We start from the raw sequence: 24,375 nt of genomic DNA, 5'->3' as shown, positions 1-24,375 counted from the left end.
GACGGCATGTTCGTGATCGTATTCCAGAACATGCATGCTGCCTCCAGAAACAAAGACGCGAAAAAAGGCAATACTGTATGCGGTGGAATGAATGTTATATAATGTATTGGATTCAAGTTCTCGTTAGTTACTCTTTAGAATGCCGAAATCAAAGCGCTCGCAGGGCACAAAGGAACTGCGCGACTGTCGTGTATCGGTCAAAATAACGAACTGCGGTATTCAGTACGTATATGTATTCTATACGCGTCGTCTGATCTTCCGCGTTCATGACTAGCAAAAAACATTTAACGTTGTTTATCAGTGGCATCGCTTTCTGGATTGTTATTTTAAAACAATATTCTCTTGAAAAAATAAAGCGTTTTATCATTATGTCTCTCTTTATTATTTCGTTGACATACATAAACTCTATATATTTTTTTTTAATTGACACATTTATATATATATTTTTTCTATATATATTTTATGTGTATACATATTTGTGAATATTGATACATATTTTTTTCATATTTAGCAATGAAAATTTGCTTGTTAAAATTGTATTCGATTATCGTATAATTTTCCAAATGATAGAAATGTAGTTGCAAATAATAGTCAAGCTGACCTTGTTGCTTCCAGATAAATTAACTATAATACATATTGAAAAAAAAAGTAAGATGCTAATTAAAGGGCCGTTCGTTTTTGTTCGCGTAATAATGAAACGTGACGAGAAGCAATTGCTTGGTATCCGCGATTATCTCGAATGACGTTAAAGACTCACCCTTTGGAGAGAGTTCGTTATTGTCTCCCAAGTAGAATGGCCCTTGGCGCACCACGATCTCGTGAACGATTATAGCGAAGCTGTACACGTCGCCTTTCTGAGTGCCCTCGGGCAGTTGTCTCTCCATCCTCAGGAGCTCCGGAGCTGTCCACAGCTGTTCTGCAAACACCAAATTTCCTGCTCTAAAAAAATCAAAGCGGATCGAGCGGTTCAACGCGGTCTCTCTCTCTCTCTCTCTTTTCCTCTTTTCCCTCTCTTCCACGCGTTCGATCGTTATTGCAAATATAAATTATAAATATTTGAAGAGGAATAGAAGCATATCGTCGAGATAAAAAAAAATATTTGCCGCGTTTAAAACTTCTGATCCCCTGATTCTGATGCGTAACAGAAATTATTGATTAAATAAACATTTTTCCCGCACGTTACTGTTGGTAAACGTGTGACATGTGCGGTAAAAGAACTTGTCCAAATAGTTAAATCATCAAACAGAAGTTTTGCACGTTTATTCTGACTATATTATTATCTCCATTTCTGGCCGCGCGTTTCCACGCGCGCGCTTGAAAAATATTTGGCGTTGGAGCTTTACGATCGTTGGAAAAATATCACCACACGAGAGAATGCGGTCGCATAACCGGTTTGCAAACACGTACTCCTCCAGTAGGCGTAGCTGGCCTTGTCGCCATCCGCATCCGCGTCCGTGCTCCTTCTCAGCTCGTGCAAGCCGAAGTCGGCGATTTTCAGGACGAATCGCGAATCGACGACGCAATTCGAGGACTTGAGATTTCCGTGACTCTTCACTTCCGACGCATGGAGGTACACCATGCCGCGCACGATATCGTGTATCAGGGATCCTCTGAACACGCGGTCGAGCTTTATCTGCTCGTTCTCTAGAATATCCTGTTCCAACAACAAAGGGTTAAGATACCGGTGTAGCGCTCAGAAATCGATTCTTATATGCAACTGTGTGTATATCCCGGTTCGAAGATATTGTGCACGGAGAGAATTTTATTTTAAAATTTACCCTGAAAATCATGTTAATCGTGGGACAACATAGTATCTCGAATTTTATGTGATTTTCACTATTTTCTTAAATATATACTATAACAAATTTATTGTAGTGCATAGTAAAAAAAAAAAACACAGAAAATCACACAACATTTTTCGAAATACTATGTTGTCCACGATTAACATAATTTTCAGAGTAAATTTTAAAAGGAAATTCTCTCCGTATGCGCTTCAATATTACTGCTATGTAGGTATGCGTATGTATCTCTCAATATTCAATATGTAGGTATTCAGAATATTCTACGTTTCGCGCGACTTATTCTTTGAGACTGTTTCTTTGACCGACTATACGTATAAATTTCACTCGTGTTTAAAATTGCAATTCCGGCAAGGGAAACGAATAATTCGAGCACTTAAAGTTACATCAAATGGCGAGACAAGTATTCAATAAAATAGAGAATCTTTTGTTTCGTACATGGGACGTTTGCGACGCTTATTAATTTGCCTCTCGGGCATTAAAGTAGCCATATGAACATGTATTTGCATTGTTCCTAATATTTGTATACAACATACGATATTGCAGACATGACATACGTATTATATCCGTATATATAGAAAGTTTCATATCTTATGACAGTGTTTTAATCACAAATGCTATGATCAAATTGATTCTTTTTTTAATGAAAATGTCGAAGGAGGAGTTGTTTTTATTTATTTTTCTTGATAGTGCCTTATTTTTTATTAAGAAAAAGATTGCCAAAAATTAAGATTAAAATCAAGGTCACAAGTTGTGCACATTCTACAGCAATGCACAACTGTTTCGCTTTAAATTAGTGACACGCGACGCGAGACACAATTATTTCCTTGGTTGCTCATCAAAACTTTAAATCGGGACACGGAATGCAATTCACCTGGAGAGATCCTTTGGGGCAGTATTCGGTTAGGAGGCAACAATGCGGCGGCTCGAGACAGGCACCGTAAAATCGTACAAGATGATCGTGCTGGAGATCCTTCATCTGCGAAAGTCACCAACATCACCACTCATATGAATTAAATCTCGTTACATGCAATATTGGTTGCTGAAGGAGAAATTACGCGGAGAGAGAAATATAATTTATTGAGAAAATCGTTATTTTGAAACAATTGCGTCTGAAAGTGTGTGCTAACGAGTTATGTTTGACAAAGTAAAATTGACAATAATGTATAAAGCTCAACATGCGTTTGCGGGGTCAGCTACTCACCCGCTTTAGCTCCAGCAATAAAGGTCTTGAGATCTCCACTTTGTTCCTCGGTATCAGTTTTATAGCAACTTTTGAATTCTGAAACGAATTACGAAATCACGGTCAATGGAATTATTTGATCGATAATTCTTCGATTGTTGCCATGTAAAAACCATATATGCCCTTGAAAAAGAATATATATGCCGTTTACTGTTTTGTAAAGCGCGATATGCAGAAATATAAATTGGATCGGTGTTGAAATAGCGACGAATTTTTTGTTGTTCGGCAACAAACAAGCTTCGCGAGAAATAACTCAGACTGGCAAAAAGACGATTGTAACAATCGATGCGAATCTTATATGAAAAAACTTTTCCAGAGTTGCAGTCGCGCGCTCGCGATCTGGAATCATTTAATAAATCAGTCCTCACGCTACGTTTTCCATTCGGACGTACTTGTCGCGTCATTGTTTGACGTTCTATCGAAGCAATATCCTTATTCCGAAAAAAGAATGAATATTGATTGGCAGACGCGAACAACACAAGCCCGTATTCGAAGCTTATGAAATATATTTATATATATCTGTATATGTATTTCGATTGTAGATTATATACGTTGGCATTTTTAATCCTATTATCGGAAAATGCAAATCGGAAATAACTCAGAAATAAGTCGAACATAAGTCGGAAAATACATTTTTTTTCGCAGCATCTACGCAGATGTATATGATTTCTTTTTTCTAGATTTCTAAAGTTATATACTCGGCATATGATTGAGAACATGTTTAAAGGTAAAATGAAAATAAAATGTAATCTAACCTTATAAAATCCTGTCGGAACATACACATGTCTATCAACACCGTCTAGTAGGCTTGCGTTATCCTCAGTATAGATCGTCTGGAACAGAGATCGTCTCTTAAACAATAATGGAAACAATAATTAGAAGAGAGTTAAGTTAGGCAGGGTATCTTGGGGATTACTAGAATATATTTTATTGACAGATTCTTCAACAAATTTAGCATTAACCTTTCGAAGAGAAACTTTGAATATTAAATGCTTTAGTAATCGAACTTTTAACTAAAGGTAAACGCGACTTTAAGTAAACTTAAATAAAGTAAATTCTCGTTATATTAAATGTAGTATTGAAATTCGTTCTGAAAAAAGTTCTTTACTCACAATTGTTTAAGATGCGGAAAGAGACTATTGATGCTTTGACATTTCAATTAAATATAGTTCAGCGCAAATTCGTCAAAGATTCTGTCGTCAAATCGAATCTAGATGTAAAATCAAGGCTAAGTGGCACTTATTTTTCCTTCCGTTCTTTCTTTCGTTCGTTCTGTAAGTGGAGAAACGAGTATGAAATTTAAAAAAAAATTTCTCTTTTGCTCCTGCACCGTAACGCTAGATAAAGAAAATGATAAGGAACGCGTCAACACAGAATAACGTACAATGGAATAAAGTCTTCTTTATGGTTGCTACTCCGGGATGCTCCCGGAAGTGGGTAAGCACTACTCGCGTAGGTAGTACTTTCTACTATTGTCCTCTTTCCTTTCTTTGGAGATTGTGCCCTAAGGTACGAACACCAGGTTCTCTCAGGAATGAAAATTATTGGAATAAATAAACGCTGTCGGGATGAGCGCTCGAATGAAAATTCGATCGCCCATCGCGATCGTTATTTATTTTATCCACTGTAGCTCGTTGCGACAAACATTTGCCCAATCCGCTCGGAATGACTTTTCGAGATCCCAGATAATCGAATTGTTATTACCGCGCGCGAGGCAATGTTATATATGTCCTGCACAAAGATCACGCGCGAGAATTCGCACGTTTCCCATCATATTTACCATATCACTGCCGCGAAACTTATTCGCGATTAGGGAGTACATGGAGCCCCTCGTTTTCCATTGTACGTTAGGCATCACGATTACGTCGTCCCAATGCACTTTCCACGTCATGGAGGCAATTTCCGCTTCCAGTTTGAAGCGCCTGCAACACAAACGACAGTATTATCGGCGGACGACTCTTGCCGATGGAGAGTCACAGCCGAGGCGCGTTAAAAAAAAAAATGGTTTGCGCAATATTTTACGGCCGCGTGATAAACCAGCCGCGCGCTTAAAACGTCCGTGTCCGTGGATTAATTCCGGACAATCGCATTATCTTTCTTTCCCTCGCGACAAAGAGAGCGCTTTTCCCTCGCTGATTAACGAGATGCTTTTTATCAGCGGCAATTATCATGCCGCGTACATAACGGGAATGTTTCCACGACGTCTCCCGTCCGTTACAAAGATGCAATTTGTCAACTTGGTGAACTTGCGCGTGCACGTGTGTATGAATCTGTACGTACCGCTCGTACGTACATGTATGTATGGTCGTTCGGTATATTTCACCCGATATCTGCGAGGATGGTATAGCGAACGTGTGCGAACATACGACTAACAAGTTCGCAACCGCCGCGCGGCGCGTCGGTGTGCGTATACCACGTTGCGAACAGCGCAAGAGGTAATTACGTGCCGGCGTATCTCATAACCACACGGCCTATCTGTCCCAGGCGGGATATTATTCCGCGTATAAAGGCGTCCGGAATTTCCCGAACTAAATGAGTTCGATATATTCATTCGAAAGTTCATCGTCAAACGTGGGGTGAATTGCAAACAACGAAAGCTCAATCTTGCGCGACCCTACGTATTTTGTTAGGGTTCGCGACACGTATATGGGGTAGTTTCACGGAACTCACGATCGATTCCAGAGATTTAGAAACATATATAACTCACTGCAAATTCTCGCGAATAAACGCGTGGATTGTTTTTGTGCATCTCTATCGTTGAATTGCGCACATTTCCAGTGCAGCATTGAAATTCGATATTTTGCGTACTTCAGTACGCATGTATCGGTTTTAATCCCCGGCAGTTATCTAATAACATACGCCGCTAAAAAAAAAATGTTATCGGCAGTACGTCCACCTTTCTGTGGCCTTTGATGAAATTCTCTCAAATATTTAATCGTATGTTTAGCGAATTATCGGGCCAATGTATTCGTCGAAGCACGGCGACTATGTTAGCTTTTTTCGCGAAGTAAATTCATCTACGAAGTAAACACATTCACGAATAGGTATGCAGTATTACACATTGCAGTGTTTGGCTTTCGGGGCAAATTTCGAAGCGAAACGCATATGTGGCTGCTCGTCGGAAAGACATTTTTCCTACAAAACGGAAGACAAACACAAACTGCATAATGTGACTGATAGCGTTTTGTACTCGGGTTACACCGGCATTTGCATCTCGTAAATTATAAAATTATTTCAGCACTTTCTAATAAAAATATCGCGTAAAGCGAATAATTTTGCTCGTGGTTTAAATTTATTGTAGCTCTTTAAGATACTTCCGTTTAACAAACTTCGACAGAGGTCTTTAAAGATATCGGTAAATTGATGTTCGATGATCGAAGCGATAGATATATTGCTCGATAATAATAGTACACTCTATTAAGCAGAGAGATCGTAATGCGCTTCAAAGCAAGTTGTAAAACTGTGCAACTAAGCCATTGCATCCCTGATTAAGATCCCGCGAAAATATACGACGTGTGTAAAGCGAAGGTATAATGCAAGACGGTACGCATTAAACCTCGGAGAAGAACCGGATAGGCAGAATGACGATAATAATTACCGAAAGCAGATCGCCGTCAAATATACCGAGCTTAATGTTAAGCCAAGCATAGTGTGCTCCAATTTGTATGAAATTTATTATCTCTTGTAATTTTACGTTCACGATCGTAACAGTATAGAAAGTTATTAAAACTTAATTTATTATTCACTTAGTATACACGTGAACGAACTTTCACTCCCTTCTCCGAGTATACGTTGAATTTAATCGGCATCAATGATTCGCTTCAAATTAATTGAGAACGTAAGGAATGTAGAATATTTGAATTAAGTAAAAACTTTATTGTATAAAACGCTGAACTTTTCGTGACGTCAATATGCCGGTTGCCCTAAGGCTTTGGCCTTGATGCTTGTTTTTGTGGCGTATAACACAAGGTCGTCGCGCTACCATTCGCTCACCGACATTCGAGAGATAACGGTGACCACTCCGTATATTATCACGCATTAACCCTCGGAATACGATCGCGACAAATACCAAAAAGATACTGAACGCATTTATATCTTATGATTGTTCGAAGCGATTATCATATTACGTATTTAATGATTTTTAAGAAGGAAAGGCTTGTGTTAAATAATTAATCCACATGCGATTGTAATTACTTTGTTTCCGTCAAACATGATTAGCTTTAATTTTAGGAGTTTCGTGATCCAATCACGCGATTGCGATTGTCCGCGTTTTCGGGAGTGTAACGTCGAAGGAGTATGGAGCTGGTAATAATTAGCCTAACAATTATGTTGTATCGTACGAAAATATCGTCTATTCCAACTAATTAATATATCGTTTATCTATGCAACTCGGAAAGTAACCCGAAGAGTATCGCGTTGAGATAGTCCTACGAAATTGACAATCTAGATAGCCTGAAAGAAAAAGGCCTAAGAGAAGTATCGAGCGTCGACAGAATAATCTTGGGTAATTAATTTAAATATATAGTTATATAGAATATTTTAATTATATATTAATTCAAGACGGGATAATATAATACGATAACAAGACCTATAATTTTGTACACACTTCTACACATATGTACATGTGAAATCGTGCATAATTGGAAGAAAGACGTGTAGGATTAAATTTCACTTGATTGTGTAATAAGTCCCAATTAAGATTCCACTTCCCTTCGAATAATCCCAATTAGCTAAAGATACGAGTAAGTAGAAATGTCACACGGATAGAATATACGGTAGAAATATGAATATGTAGGAATATGGAGGTAGGAATACAGGTAGATAAAACTATGGATAGGAAATACGGATATTCATAGGGATAAATAGGAATACGAAGGGATCATTATGATTCGAAGATATCAGATATTAGTTATGTAATAAATTCAAAATATGTAATCCTGAAGTTATAAATATTATAAAGTTATATTAAAATTTTATAAAAATATTTAATGACAACATTAATTATAATAGTAAAATGTTATGTAACGCTAATGTCAAATATTTACATTACACCAAAACAGAATATGTATGATAAAATAAAATTTGCTAAATTAATGCGTTTAAAAGTATTCGCTTTAAAGAGATTTTTATAAATTTTAATAGCTTTTATATTTAATTCCATGTTTAAAAATAATCGTTGATTGTTATTAATAAAAATGTTATTAAATATGAGAATACGTATAAATGCAAATGCTGAGTCAATAATCAAATATTAATTTTTTCTTTGCGAAATTTAACGATTACATATTGATATATTATTATAAACTTGCAAACATATTTTACACAATTTTTGCGAAATTCTGGGCTTGGAATTAACGTTGTTATTAATCGAAATTTGTTCAATGGAAAATCTGATATCGTTCCCAATGAATTTCACAAATTTTATGTCGCATATTGCGTAATTAATCCCCTTTTCTCGATATGTTTTGCCAAATGTGTGGCATTTGTAAGAACTGTGAATTTTGTTATATATTTATTTACTTTTTATATTAATTTAATAAATTTTATATTTAATTTTTTGACATTTTTGTGTAATCTGGCATTAGTAAAATATCTCGAATGCATAAGCAATTTGTTTGTATTTTATATTTACTTATATCTACTTTCAGTAAATATATTATAAAATATACTTTATAATAATGACAGGAGTAGAGATATTACCACAAAATTTTGTCGTAAATTCTAATACGCATTATAAATCGTCTAAACTGTGCATAATTACCAATATGCAACATTAATTATGTAATATTGAAATTACAAATTTACGTAATTATACATAATATTGAAATTATTAGATGAAATTATAATATTGAAGATGTTAAATGTAACATTGAGATCGGACAAATGTTGACATTTATTGATGACATTTGCTTTCAAAATATTGAGATTTCTCAAAAGTTTGACAACATTGGCATTTTTTATTTATCATTTTTAATATCAGAAAATCTTAAACAAATTCAGGAAATTTTTAATTCATTACTCGATATATTCAGAATTATCGCTATTTTTTATGGTAGGTATAAATGTTAATTAAATAAGTGTGACGATTTATTGTTGAGTTAAACTATCAGTTAATCTCACTTGTGAAATTTTTACATTTCTGCGAGATACCATTTGTCTAAATTATTTCGGGGCTTGGGAAGAATAGAGGAAAAGAGTTCATTTAAGCTCTTGAAAATGTTCTCGTGGCTGACAACTCGAAGAGACTAAACCGAGTCAAGTAAGTAGAGTCGGACAGATGGTATTAAATCGATTAACCAGCAGCATCTGAGAAATTTCAGCGTGGATAAGTGTCTCGCTTCGTTCGTTTGTTCGTCCTCTCCTTGCCTTACTCCCCTTTAATCGTTTGCCGCGCATCAAAGAAGCCAAGGATCTTCTCAGCTACACGTCCTCCTTGATATGTATATATGCACTTAGCCGTGTGCTACTTGGGGGATTATCGAGATTACCTCTTCACGAAGAAGCGAGTGAGGCAACGATGCCTTTTAAATTTCTAATAGCGAATCTATGCTAAATAACACGTATCAGCGTGAATACCGGTAAATATATCTGAGTGTTAAATGTGCACATTTTAAACGTGTAAATTATTTAACAATTTTAATTATTTAAAAATCATCTATTTATTTAATCTGCTGATTAAAGAAAGTGACTCGTCGATAGAATTTTTTATTTTACCTTGAAATATTTTAGCTGGTTGATAACATTGTTGTAGATTGATATGCTTAATAAGGAAGCTTTGCAGCAAACGCAATTCTACTGGGAAACACAATACCCAGTAGAAAATAATTTTGCTAATCTTTTTCAATTAAAGTGAATGAGAAAAAGATAGTAAGAAAAAGAGAGCGCGCGGCCACTATAAACCATTTTGTAATTTAAACCGAGAACGCGTCAACGATGATATTACAATTTGAAATTGAAATTATTATTCACTGGTTGTTATTACACAGACAATACATTCATTTTACAGATATCTTTTTTTTCCTTCACGAAGTACGCTCGTCCGGTTGGAATATTGTATCTCGTTTTATCGTATCCGTTTTTTATTTCTCAATATCTAAATTTCAGTTTATGGAAAGTAATAATGGTATCTATATCGTTGTTAATATCGATAAATTCGCATAAAAGATATATAAAATTACAATTTAAAAGCAAAACTTGACTTACAGATAAATAAATACTGAACCTTTTAATATCGATAAATTCGCATAAAAGATATATAAAATTACAATTTAAAAGCAAAACTTGACTTACCGATAAATAAATACTGAACCGACGACGAGAACGACCACGATGGAGCTCAATACCATGGAGAGAATGGCGTATCCCGGAAGAGCTGTAGCAAACATTAATTTAAATGAAAAAAAAATATACTTTTTGGGGAGAGAGAGAGAGAGAGAGAGAGAGAGAGAGAGAGAGAGAGAGAGAGAGACGCAATTACGAAAAGGAAAAGTTCTATGTTTTATCTCGAATAGTATCGTTAAGTATTAGATGTTTTTAGGAACCAAATGTGAATAAAATTTATGCAAATATGGAAATTATTTTATTTCTCATTACATACGATTGCTTATTTTTATCGTGTTCGCAATTTAAATATTGCATGTTATTTATTTGTTATTACACTTAAATTAAAAAAGCATTACCCACTCACAATTATCAGGACATAACGACCCGTCGAATCCACAAGTAGGCGTATCCGGGGGTGGTTCTAAACGACCACCGGCCCAATGAATTTTCTTCCCAGGAATATATTCCAATGTTTTATTTGCGCCATAATAATTGGCCACAATCTGCGAGAAATTTTTATGAGAAGATGAGAATTATGAATTTCATGAATAAGATGAAAAACGTAGAGGAGGGTGAACCAAGTTCGTGAATGTGTTATAGAACAAAACAACGCGTCTCAAAAATAAGGGAGCCGGGAGCACATGCATACCAGAGGATAAGCATAACATAAGACCGCTGAACCAATGAGAATCTTATGTAAATTAGTATGGCGACTTTATGCTGGATGCTCATTAGACCGGCGGTCTTATGCTATGTTTATACTCTATTATGCATTTCATGTGCTCTCGGCCTAACTAAAATTTATTATCATACTGCAAATACTCATCGGATTTTGTCACTCAGTTTTAGCTTGCAATTTACCGTGCACTGTTGTAAATTAAATGATTTCAATTGCGGAACTTAGGCTAAAATTGTATCTTACAATTATGCATAGATAGATTTTAATTTTCGGAGATGTCTTACTTCGAATCTGGACGTTTCCGGGTTCATGTCTAGTAGAGAATAGTCCGCAATTCTGTCGCCATTTTCATCGATGTTTACGTCGCCAGTTATTCCTGGAATTGGTCATAATTATGCAAAAATAAAACGACGTTGCATATTTATGATTACTCAGTGGGGTTTAATCAAAGTTGAATATTACAGCCGCGGCGGGTAGTTGTGGAATTGTTAATTCTCGAAAAATTCATTCATTTCGCGCAGTGGTAAAATCTCGCGTGGGCAATCGCTGCATGCAGTTCGAGATAACCGATATAGAAATGCAATGCTGTGTGCGAATGCATATATAGGAGGATATTGCGGGGCAAGAACAGAACATATTAAAACACAAAGCGAACTGGCAATCTTGCATTCCGTTCGACGTTTAGCTATGTCAGCTATATAAAATTCTCTTGGAAAACTCAAGAATCGAAGGTCGAGGAGAAATGGCGTATACAAGGGAATAAAAGGTAGTTTCAAAGTACCTTGTCTGGCAGATGAGACATAAAGCCAGAACAAAGAGCAATTGTTTGCATTCTCATATTGCAAGACAAAATAACGTAAACTCAGACTGACAAATATTTGAATAATATAAATTCATTTCCATGCAAGCGCAAACACTTTCTGAGAGAGTCGCTTCCAAACTGGATTGAAGAATTTATAATTAAAAAAAAAAAAAATGCGTGGGACATCTCTGAAACGTATGTGTAGCAAATATTCGGGAAAAGTAGAAGGTGGGAGAAGGATGAAAACGATGATAATGCGTAAATCGATTCCATTAGTCACAAAAGTTGGAAAGCCATGATGGTGTCAATGACAGATTGTTGCGAGTGACGATTCATCGGGATAATTAATTTAACTGTTCTGGCCAAAGCATCTCTAATTAATAATAGTTTTTTCGGCTTATTCATCCTTTTCCACACGAAAAGAATGATTTTACTAGAAGGTCTAAATATTATGTTGGATACAGATCTGAAAATAATTTTGTTGGATTATTAAAATAATTTTAAATGAAAATTCAAAAATAATGAGCATTGCTGTTTTGATTCTATTCTAGCAACCAGTTTAAATTTCCAACAAAATTATTTTCAGATCTGCATGCAACAAAACTTTTAGACTCAGCAAAGTCTCGATTTTATCCTGCATTTTCGCTAAAGTCGCGACTGACGCGAGTGACTTTCGCTATAAATGCAAGCAACGATAAACGAGAGAAGCTGAAACTTACCCTTGAAACTCTTTCCCCACATTCTTCGGGTCAGGTTACCACCGTCTAGGTTGACCTCACCCGGCTTCTCCGGCAGGCTCTCTTTAAGAGCGAGGGCGTAAAGCAGCACGGCGTCGTAAAACGCTGTCACGAAGGTGGAAACCGATCTTTCACCGAAGGTGTAGTTGTATTTGTCCAGAGCCAGGGATTTGACTTCGCGCGAAAAATTCAGGTACTCCAGATTGTCCGGGGTGCGTGCCGTTACCGTTAGCAAGGCCTGATAAGCCTTTCGGGCCTTCTCGTTCCTCTCGTCAGTGTCGTCTTTGACTCTCCATGGTTCTTTGGAATCATTATCGCTAGAATACATTCGTTCACTTGATATTTCGCAATGATAAGTTTCTTACAAACGTATGATATTATGAAACAAAAAGATTTACACGTTCGAATCGTTGAATATAATCGGATTTCAAAGACTTCAATTTTTTTTATAAAAACGTTATTACAATACTCTTACAAAGTAAGCATCTTTTAATAACGAAGTACTACGTGTCATATTTAAAAATGATAGCAAAGAATATAATTAATTTATAAAATTATTAGAATATTTTATTTAATATACTTAATAATGACTTTACCATATTAAAGCCGATATGACATTGCATTAGTAAAAGCAACTTGTAGTAGGTATAAATTTCGATAAGAATTTAATTTCGCTTTTCGTTATATTATAAAAGATATATTTAAAAAAATATTAAATTTAACATCCTGAATGTAAACTTAAAAGTGTTTCTTATATTTTAAACTTAAAGTTTTTTTTTACTTTTAAGCTTTTTTTATTTGATTGAAATGAGTTTGTAAAAATAATTTCTTATAGATACTGAGAATTGTTAAAAACAATTGGATTTTTACAATTATTTGTAAATGCCACTCGTACATTATGTTTCCTCGAATATTATATCTAAACTTGTTGATATTAAAACGACACATTATATACGACCCAATTAATTTTATATTTCGGTGAAACATCAATTTAACTGTACCATGACCGAGCAGCTTTTCGCTTTCGCACCGTTACCAGAGATAACTTTCATTTTATGATGCTCGATCGTTACATTATAATTGGAACATATAAAAACCACAAACATCAACCGTACGTAACGCGTGTAACACTCGAATTACAAGGCGCGAAAATTCTCGTGTTGAAAAAACGCCCGTGACGCGGGCGATGCGGCGGAACGCGATTGCGGGGCGCGTGATTAAATAAAGTGACGTCGTTGGGAATAACACGGCGTCACCGTGGGCGTCCGCACTGACGAAGTCCCGCTTGTTTATTTTTTCTTTTCTTTATCTCTGTCTGCATCTTGCACGTCTCTTTCGCTCGCTTAAGGCGAGCGAATAAGATCGGCATAGTTCGAAAGCAATCTCAAGTCGCGCCGGGAAGTTTTCTTCGCTCGGCTTTCTGAAAATTCCGACGACTTCCTAATTTACGATAGGAGGAACGTCGGAGAACGTTCGATTATCCGAGAAAAAAAAATTGCCGGATACATTCTTCACCTAATGAACGTGAAATCTGAAAGACGCGTGGTATTTTTTTTTTTGTCATCTGCAACGGACTGGCTATTGTAGGAATGCTATCGGATTAATTCCTAGCCGGAAAAAAACTGATGAATAAAAATTCCAATTACTGTTAAAGTCAACGCCAATCCGTTGCTCAAGCAACGAGCTAGTCAAGCTGCTTTTCATTCCATGCCCGTTTTAAATCTCACATGAATCTCGTTAAATCAGATTTTATCGTTTTTGGCTTCGCAAAAAAAAAAAAAAAAATACGAGATCACGATTTCGCTGGATTCGTGCGAAAATTTTCGCTTCTCGTATCTTTCGTTCCTGTTCTATTGTTTCTCTGTTACTGGCACAATGGCGAAGTTTATAGGGAGTTTAATAGTTTTATACAGTTTACAATAGATCAACGGCTGTGTCTATTCTGACTCTATAATCTAAATGAAGGGCCGCGGTTTGAGGTTTCCGATTGAACGGATTGAATTCCACTCGACCTCGAAATCGCGCGATATCCTTTATTAACAAGAGCCATAAGGGAAACAGAGAACGAAGCGGAAATGTGGAAACGGGATATTGATATTGAGTACAATTGTTTTGTTTTCACAGCTAGACTTCTCTGTGACATATGTAACCGGACGATCATCGACGCGCGAATTTGAATTGAAATTCCAGATCTGTCCTTCCCGTCTTTGATTTCGTTCGCAGACACATGACCGAATAGGATCACCAAGGAAACAAAATAACATCCGAGAATGCGATCGTAAGTTCCTTACGATCGCGAAGAATCACGTACTACGTTACGTTTACGACGTTCCGGGATTAGCAATTTCCCGGGCACGAAGCCCGCTCACGAAGCTTTTCAAGGCCTCGTTAAACAGGCGCGATCGTACGATATACCCGCACTTTGTACAAACGGGAAATTTAATGCCGCGTCCGACGCGCTTACCTTTATTGGTCAAATTTCTCTCTAACATTTAAGGAACGTTCTTTTCGCTTACAAAGTTAACGCGGTAACTCGATTGTTTTATCCTATACGAAAGAAGGGATCGGATCGGTGAATCGCATGTCAGGCAGTCTCTTTGTGAATGCGAGCGCATTGGACGGTATTAACGCTCTCAATCGTGTATATATAGGAGGTAACGTAAACGCAAGTTTATCTAAGCGAAGTAAACCGCTTCGCGATCCCACGCGAAGCGACCGCGTGCGACGATGTGGCAAGAGATAAATTAGGTTGAACTAGACTCTAAAACTTGACCCGCGATAGTATAAAATGAGCTTCCAGGTAGCAGAGCGAGCTAAGTAAATGTAATTGTCATCCTAATCATATTACGTTAGGTAACTAAACTAATATTAGCATATTGCTCCAGATAACCGCAGAATTGCTTCTAGTTATTTAATCGAGATAATTAATCACTATTGAAAAATCTTGAGTAATATAGGGCGATGAGATCTCATTAATAATAGAAGATATTCACGTGAATTTATAATTTCTACAAATAAATTGTATTCTTATTTCTTACGTTCTCAGTTTACACGAATAAAGAATAATTTTGTCTCTATAGAACGAACGGACGTATATACCTCGCTCTGCCACGAAGAAACGCTCAGCGTCGTCAGATCCCATTTTAATCTCTTTTTATTTGCTCCTCGTTCCTCCGCGAGTACTGAAGACAGACGTATTTCATGCCAATTTTCCTTCTATATGGGGCCAGGTCGTGTGTACCGACTGCGACACCACATTCGTTTCAATTACAAAACGGCTTTGGTGACCGAGACACGCGCTATTGTACAAGCATCCTCCTGTTTATGCCCCAGTTTTTTGATATGCGACCCATGTCCGTATGGATTTCGTGCGTCGTAAGCTGATTTATAGCACAAGCTATCTCGAATGATATTTCACAACTGCCTCATTAAACGGCGTAACGCGCAAAAATTTTAATGTTTATACGCATTTATATCCCGGGCGAAATGTCTTGCAGATTGAAAAAGAGAAAGATTAATGAGGGAAAGAATGTTGTACTCAAAGGAAGAAATAGTTCTGTTCCCGGTACATTGTAAAAAAGAAATTAATCCTGTTGTCTGAAATAAGCACAACTTTTCCATACAATTCTATTTCTCTATTCTGTGTGTTTCAAAGTACACATGAAATTATCTTACGTCTTGTCTTATTTAAATGCTCGTGATACATCGTTGATCTTTATTTATGGCCGCGTACACGTTTATCACTACTTTTCATTCAGCACGGAACTTTCGCAATAACGCGCTATTCACGCCGCAAGCCGCAACGAATGACACGCGCAATTACTCTTAGTGATAAAATTGCGAGTTTACTCACCTGGAGGAGAGCTCTATGGAGAAGAACACGTAGTCCCCCGAGTCTACCATCCCGAGCTCGTCGGCAGCCAGCAATATGTCCCGGATGGTCGTTGAATTAGCGCACATCACTATGACTGAAACAGGAGGGGGGGAAAAACCGATTTCTTAGGAGGCATGTCGAGATCTATATAAATATTATCGCGGCCGAACCACTTTGCGATATGCGCTCGATCCAATCGCATTTGCAGTACGCTGCACTCGAATGTGGGGCCTGTGTGTGTGTTCACTTAATTTTACGTCAAGGTACACAGTCCCACGTGTTTTAACATATTCGCGTGTCGTATTTTTTAAAAGTGAGTGGTCTAACTGCACCAGTGGATGATCAAAAGATATTCTAGCATGAACCTCTTTGCTAGCAAAGTTACCGCTTTTATCGCATTATATTTTCTTATATTCTTCTTAATATCTCTTATGTTCTTATCTATTACCGCAAATTTCTTAAAATTGTGACGTGATCGAGCAATTTGGTAAACAGGATTGTATTCAGCGCTTCAAAAAATTACGCGACTACCTTCATTCTTGTTCATTTTTTGATTGTTGTTGAATAGTATTATATAACTTTTTATAATTGCAGAACTTGTAGATTGTTCATTTCTGATATGTAATTACGTTTTATACAAATTTAAAAATTACAAAACGCGCTTGGAGTAGTAAAATGATAAACTATACCCGTCTGTAAGTCTCAATTTCAACGATCTATATACAATCGTCGTATATTGTGCTTCGACATCTTTATCCCAGCTCAATCTAACTTAAGCCCGGCGGTTTCAACGCAGAAGAGAGTTATATGCGGATAGGTGGGAAGGCGGAAAAGAAAATTTCGATTATCGTTTCTCTTTAAAGTGGAATATCGTATACGCCGACGTTTCGCAATCACTTCTACATCGCTGTTCGAAGCGCGGACGCTTTTGCGTGCGAATCTTCTCCATCAAAACGCGTATTATCTTGTCAAGTTTCGCACACGTTTACAGATATCACGGACAGACGAATATTCTACGTGTTACGGTGAGGGATATGAAATCCGGCGTGAATCCGGATCTTCCGTACGCAGCCGACGTTCGTCAAGCGTTTTACACAGGCTACCTCCCACCTCCGATAACGAGCGCGTAAAGCCGCCCCGAAAATCATAAAATGGAAATATTGCTCACCGGAAGAGAACTTGTATTAGAAACGTGCAAATTTCATTAAACGCTGGATTAGCTTGGAGTAAGCGTTTCTGAAATCAATTAATTTCTTTTTTACCACTATAAGTAATTAAAAAAGCAATATTTTTTAGCAATATTTTTTAGAAAGCAATATTTATATTAAAAAAGCGATATTGTATATAAAAATATTGTGCAGATATATACAAATCAGAAATAATTGCGGTGTTTTTTCGCTTTGTTATTTCAAAGAACATTTTTATGCTTCACAAAAATTTAAATAAAATCTACGCTTGGGTTTATCTTCGGTTTTATTGACCATTTGAATTTTTCGGAGAGAGAAAACGATTCGAGAGTTACGACACTTTTAGAAATTGACCCGCTCACATAAATGTCTAATAATTTAGAAAACTGTTGTTCGTAAAATTGTTACGCGGTTCGTACTAAAGTTATATTGTACGTCAAAGCGTTTGTTCATACAATCATTTGATATACCTTGAAAAAAAGATTGCTCGCTAATAAAAGTTATGTAATTACTTAAATGTTATTATATGCATTACGCAAATAACGATAACGTCCATTTTATTCTTTTTATGATTTTAAGCAATTTGGAAGAACATATTTTTTATTTTATTGGTTATTCCAAAGTGTTCAAAGAGAAAATTAGAGATTAGTTTAATAATTTCATGTGCTTCAGGTATCTGCAACAATTAACATGTCTAAGAATTATCGCATTATTAAAAATCTGGTAAATTAATCCTGCGAAAATCGTTTCGCAGACGTCTTGATCCTCACGAGATGTTTAAGCAAAATGCGCTTTCACAAAATAATCCGCGGCTGTTCGTATCGTTGCACCGCAACACGCCAGGCTTGATATAAACGTTTATCCAAGCAAAGTCATAATCCCGCTTTTACGACAAGTCAAATACGCGCCATTAATCGGTGCAACTATCGCATACGTCTCTAACTAACTTGGGATCAGGATACAATTCGGGACACATTAAGAAACATCAAGGAATTCTATAAAATTTAGTAATCTATTGACGTACTGAAATTACGGAATTAATTTTTTTTTATCAAAGTGTTTATCACATTTGATTAATATTTTAAAATAATAGCTCGTATAAATTAACAGCTACGAGCTACTCGTATTATAATTTCGAAGATTAAAGTAACTTGAAAGCTAATTGTAAAAAAGTTAAGGAATTGTAAAAATAAATGAAGTTAAGAGTTGTAAAAAGTTAAAAAAAACCGTTAAGAAAGATTATTAACGGCTCATTCTTGTTTTAATTCCATCAAGCATTCTGTCTATTTCGTGTCAATTTATCGATAATTTAGCGATGAAGCGTTTTCTTAATCTGATGATTGCCAAACATAATTTCACGCGTGACATTTATTTGCGCATCTCGATGTTGTAGAAAATCGCGCACTGCTGTATTAACACGGTATTTTTTAAATAAAGCGAGCGAGCGAGACGTATATTGTCCCGTAACGCCGGTAAGATGCAATAAGATGCGAGACGTCGTCGCTGTCGTTGCATTATTACGGGTAGATCCCACTCAGTTTCTCATTAGAGATGCTCTTCGTTTAACGCCACCGTAGCTACCGCCAATGACGACGACTAACAAGAGTCATACGATACAAAGGGGTAAAGTTCGCTCCATTATGTGAGCACAGACATCCCGCCGACGACGTGAGGACGTCGATATTGGAGTTTACGCGCCGTTCCAGTCGTATTTCTTCACCCCGCAACTTTGAAGCGTTTCGATTAGTAAATACAGTCACAAGAGAATGCACTAGAATTGGGATACTTCATATGCAATAGATTTGCAGTGAGATACGCCGAATGACAATAGACTCTAATATACTCTAATGTATTTGTAGTGTGTATATGTAGAATTATAATAAAATAATGAATAGCAATTTTTTATATGTTGCATATTCAGATTTTTAGTACAAATTAACTTCAAAAAATGTTACTTCCTTGTCACATCGAAAACTGATTATCAGCATCGCTGATATTTCTTCGAGCTCGGAAATTTTTCCTAAGACTTCCTTTTGTACTTTTGTTTAAGCTATTTTTGATAAATTGAGTTGCGCTATTCTTATTCGGCTTTTGTGTAGAAATTTTTCCTAAGTACTTCCTTTTGTACCATTGTAAGACTGATAAATCGAGTTACGCTATTCTTATTCGCTTTTTGCGTAGAAATTACAACTACAAGAGTATTTAGAGAGCATACTCTAATGTAAAAGGCTGACAATGAGGCGTGAAAGACTTTTGTCTTTTTTGAGATCTTCGAGATCTGAATTAATAAGTAGAGCTAGATAAATAAAGGATGTCGTCTTTAACACAAGCGGGAAAATTAAATTAAACAATCGTTGAGCCAATTGTGATGAAAATCGACTCCAAAGTCATACCGAGGGCACGGAGAATAGCGTGATAAACGATCGGGCTCGGCCCATCGAGAGCGTGACACCTTTACATCGATTGAGAATTTGAACGGCAGTAAAAGCCAGTCGGAGCGTAAAACGAAAAGACGAGTCGGGCGCGGATCAGGACCGCCGATGCGAGTAAAATGGGTGGATCGATGTTATACGTCTGTATACCGGGAATAGCCTCATTATCACATAGATCGAATCTTCTTACTTCTCTTTTATAGCTCGCCTTTCGCCTCCGCTACTCCGTAGACACACGGCATCTAAGACAGCCGTTCGAATAGAGTTAAACGTAAACTTGTCGTGTAATTTTGTTTCCCCGGCACGATAACGTGATAATACTTGAATACAGACACTTGCTTTGCAACACCTGTTTCAAAGAAATTTGATAGAAATTACAGTCGGAAGTTTTAAAATCATAACGTATTAAATTCGCTCTTAAGTAATTCTAATTTCCGAAATTCGATCTTAAGTAACACCTTACATAAATTTAAAGAATTTTTTTGCTGTATGTATAATACATTAGGTGTAAAAAGAGAGAAAAAGGAAAAAGAATATAACTGTAAATAATTTAATTTATTAATTATAATAAAAAATAAAAAGTCCAACATAACATTAGACTGTACTAAAGAAAGAGAACATTTTATATTATTGTAATATAATATATATTTGAAAAAAATATATAAATACCGTTAAATTTTTTATATATCAAATCACATATTAATATTATTAATATTCATACATAATATTTAGTAATAATAATGTACATATTAAATATAACATAATTTATCATAAAATAAATTAAAAAGTATGTAAATGTGTGTGAATCAAACATTCAGAAAACTGTATTATTTGTGCACGATTATCAACGCAAAACATTTGATAAGTATCCCATCTTGACATGAAATTGATAACACACATACACACAATATAAAATAAATATTTTTACTCCGTAATAAGCCGTAGAAATGTATCTTGGATCAATAACACCAAGGCTGAAAACGTTGGTTTTGCACAATATACCGAGATTAATAATCCAACCTACATTAAGCACGAAGCAGATATCCCGGTTATCAGATCGCCTTATTGTTTCGGGTATTATTTTTAGCACAGTCGTGAAAAACGAAGACGAGACAGCAGGGGACTGAATCATCACCGTTCCTTTCGCGAAGCGGATTACGACAAAAATTCGATAAGAATTTAAATCCTTCGCCTTCTTCGACACATACAGCGGAACTTTGAGAATTCCAATCAATCGACGATTTATGGCATTCGCTAGTAATTTAACGTAGTTCGGTGATGACGCGATGCGCCTCGTTCTCGAGTTAATGTCACTTCTCGGAAATCGTATGGTGTCCGCGTCTCGATCGACCACGAATTCCTCGCGACGTTGTTCTAAGAGTTCGTCGTAATCAGACACGCAATTAGAGTTCTCTAGGACGATAAAAAAAACTCGGTGGCGTTACATATTCAATGACGATGATAATAATGATTAAAAATCGATTAAGCAATTAATTACTGACAATTGAAAATTTATTTTGAAATTCAGTAGAATCTGTAGAAAATATAAAATACGTTAAATAGCTATACGATTTCATTGTTGACTCTTTTTTATTCTTACCGTCACAGAATTATTCTTTATATGCGTCAAAGAATTTTTCATGAAAAAAAAAGCGAGATTTCAATCTAATTTATCTCTCTTGAAATACTATTGTTTTTCTTATACGCTCTTCGTAAAATAATTTCAGTCGTGAAAGAAGTAAAAATCTTTTTAATTTCTTTCTACATATGTATTTTATGATCAATAAATTTAAAATGTTATTCAGTATTTAGGTCGAAAATATTTGCGCATTATCTCGTTGGAAATTCCAAGTGCCGTGCATGTAGATAGCATCAAATCGAAGAGACTCTGCAGCTTGTTTCACTTCTATTGAGGATAAGTCTACCGTGAACTCTTTGTAATGCGATTTAACGATTCGGGCGCGTCGGGAGCGATGAGAAACGAGCGCGGAGGAATTTTCAAGATGCATCTCCGCTCATACGAATCACCTGTGGGATATCGTGAGAGAAAATTGCTCACCACGAAACAAAACGTGATGTCTCGATAAATGATCCTGAAATAAATGACCTAGAAATTTATGACACAATCGGTTATTCCAGCGTCGCGTAATTCGGGTAACATTAAATTAATTAATTACACGAGAAGACTCTCTTCGCTTAGTTACTCTTACGACATATTCAATTTTCGTTATAATATTTCATATTTGTAAAATCACTGATTACATCGAAATCATGGAAGTTAACAGGAGCGGTATGACTGTGCCGTCTTGTTCAGCGACAAAAGCCCCTCATCGGCTTCCCGCCGATTGTGCGCTACCCACCGGTATGAAGTTGTTAATGGAAATTTATTTAATGTTCGGATAACGTGTGTAAACTTAGTTGACGAGTTTGAAGTGTTAAACGCGATCAATGAGTAAAAGGCAAGGGGCGCACTCGTAGAGGCGGACTCCGTAAACGATATCAATTAAATGACGGTGTCGAAGTTCACCGTTCGTAAACTATCAAGCCCCCGGTACCACAACGCGACGTCCTTTAGCGGTGTTAAACGCTAAAACGTTACACACCACGTCGACTACGATAAAAGCTGATTGATTTATGCAAAGTCTGCTCGCGAAGCAGAAAGCACAACACAAAATTATGTGGGCTACGCTTAATTGCATTGTATGATAAGTTAAATAAACGAGCGTGTATTACAAAGGGCTCCGAAATTAATGGCGGTTTCTCTATGTAAATTGTAAAATAGTAAAAGGGGAAAAAAGTTTGCGTGAAATAAATCCTCTTTTCGAAGAGAAAAAATTAAAAATCCTATTATATCGGATAATCATTTTCAATTTTTCAAGGAGGATTTGTTCCACTAAGACTTTACTAAAATTTTTTTTCTCTTTTGCTTTCTATCCTGTAATTTCCAAAAAACATTTATTAATATTCCGCATCTTCTTTAATAAACATGTGTTTTCTGTGAGTACATGGTAATGACTCTGAATATATAATACTTTCAGATCGTATATGCACATTTTAATCATTTGCACGTATGTTACGAAGAGTTCCATTTCTATTTTTGTAAATACAGAATACGTGACATGGACTTTTTTACCCGGTTCAAAATAGATTAGTTTGTCAGAACTTATCATGCGTGCACATTTGAAATAAAATACGTAATGATAAACTCATTTCTCTGGTTTTTTGCGAGCAAAAATAGAACGTTACAGATTTGACTTTCTGACACATACACACACACATGTTGAATTTTTGATACTTTCGTTGACATTTGGTGTCACCGTTCCTCTGAAGAATCAGAAGATTCCCGCGATTAGGTGAGCGAATGAATGAATGAGAGAACGTGCAGGAGAGATCGTCGTGAGTCGAGCGGTGACTTACTCCGTGCGGCTTTCGCGAGGTAGTTGAGTATGGTTTTGTACTCCTCGGTATCGGCCGTTTCCTGGTTGAAGCTCTTGTACACCGTTTCCGTTTGATTGAGCGAATTGTACACGGCGCTCAGTGTGAAATGGCACATGGAATTGCCCTTGCTGCTGGCCATCGCGTGATTGTGAAACATCAGACCGCAGATTTTCCATCCGAAACGCCGTAGGATATGCCTGAGCGCCTCGCCCACCAAACGATGAGAGCCCATCATTCTGGTTAACGTCGGAAACTGCTGATCCTTGTGACGGAACGCCTCCGCCTGCGCGCCCGCCGTCAGCACGGGTATGTTCCATACGCCCGCGTACCTGGCCACGGGCGCGATCACGTATTCGCACACGGGGCCCAGGAAGGCGTCTGTTGCGATCCGAGAAGAAAATTCAACGGAATTGATTTATCGCACTTTTGCGCCAAGTTTCGCTTGAGTTTAGTCGGAAGGCCCATTGCGCGTGCGTAACATCACGAAAAGCTCGCCTTACTTTAGAACCGTAAAACATCAATCTCTTATGACACGTTAAGGGCCGTCTACAATAACGGTAGTAAATCGTGAGCCGTAAAAAATTGACTAATCACAATCGAATATGAGAAGAATAATCGATTATGAGTGATCAATTTCTTAAGACTTACGACTTACTACCCCTATAGACGGACCCTTAGTGTCGGTCCACAATAAAGATTTTAAACCTTACACTGTAAGATATTGACCAATTACAATCGATTATTCTCCTCATGTTCGACCACGATTGGTCTATTTCTTACTGCTTAGGGTTTAAAATCCTCATTGTGGACCGACACTATAATTATGACTACTTGACTTGTAGAATGCCTTTCGCGAATAAG

General features: G+C 36.7%; 1 protein-coding gene across 6 annotated transcripts in view; it reads right to left on the bottom strand.

Annotated features, from left to right (window-relative positions):
- Positions 1–24,375, bottom strand: part of LOC105453221 (atrial natriuretic peptide receptor 1-like) — a 97,813-nt gene that overhangs the window by 38,703 nt on the left and 34,735 nt on the right. For 5 of the 6 annotated variants that reach the window (XM_011694986.1, XM_011694987.1, XM_011694985.1 and 2 more), the window contains 11 exons: positions 16,437–16,551; positions 12,566–12,900; positions 11,329–11,420; positions 10,730–10,868; positions 10,333–10,414; positions 4,823–4,964; positions 3,798–3,875; positions 3,004–3,081; positions 2,674–2,778; positions 1,408–1,654; positions 758–916 (listed from right to left, as the gene is read on the bottom strand). In XM_011694986.1, coding sequence (XP_011693288.1) covers positions 758–916; positions 1,408–1,654; positions 2,674–2,778; positions 3,004–3,081; positions 3,798–3,875; positions 4,823–4,964; positions 10,333–10,414; positions 10,730–10,868; positions 11,329–11,420; positions 12,566–12,900; positions 16,437–16,551 — 1,572 coding nt within the window. Of the gene's footprint in view, positions 1–757; positions 917–1,407; positions 1,655–2,673; positions 2,779–3,003; positions 3,082–3,797; positions 3,876–4,822; positions 4,965–10,332; positions 10,415–10,729; positions 10,869–11,328; positions 11,421–12,565; positions 12,901–16,436; positions 16,552–23,493; positions 23,893–24,375 lie in introns of all 6 variants that reach the window. The other variant, XM_011694988.1, reaches the window with a different exon arrangement.

The sequence above is a fragment of the Wasmannia auropunctata genome, unplaced genomic scaffold, assembly GCF_000956235.1.
Source record: "Wasmannia auropunctata unplaced genomic scaffold, wasmannia.A_1.0 LD336001.1, whole genome shotgun sequence".
NCBI classification, from domain to species: Eukaryota; Metazoa; Arthropoda; class Insecta; order Hymenoptera; family Formicidae; genus Wasmannia; species Wasmannia auropunctata.
This window is presented reverse-complemented; position numbering and strand designations above follow the sequence as displayed.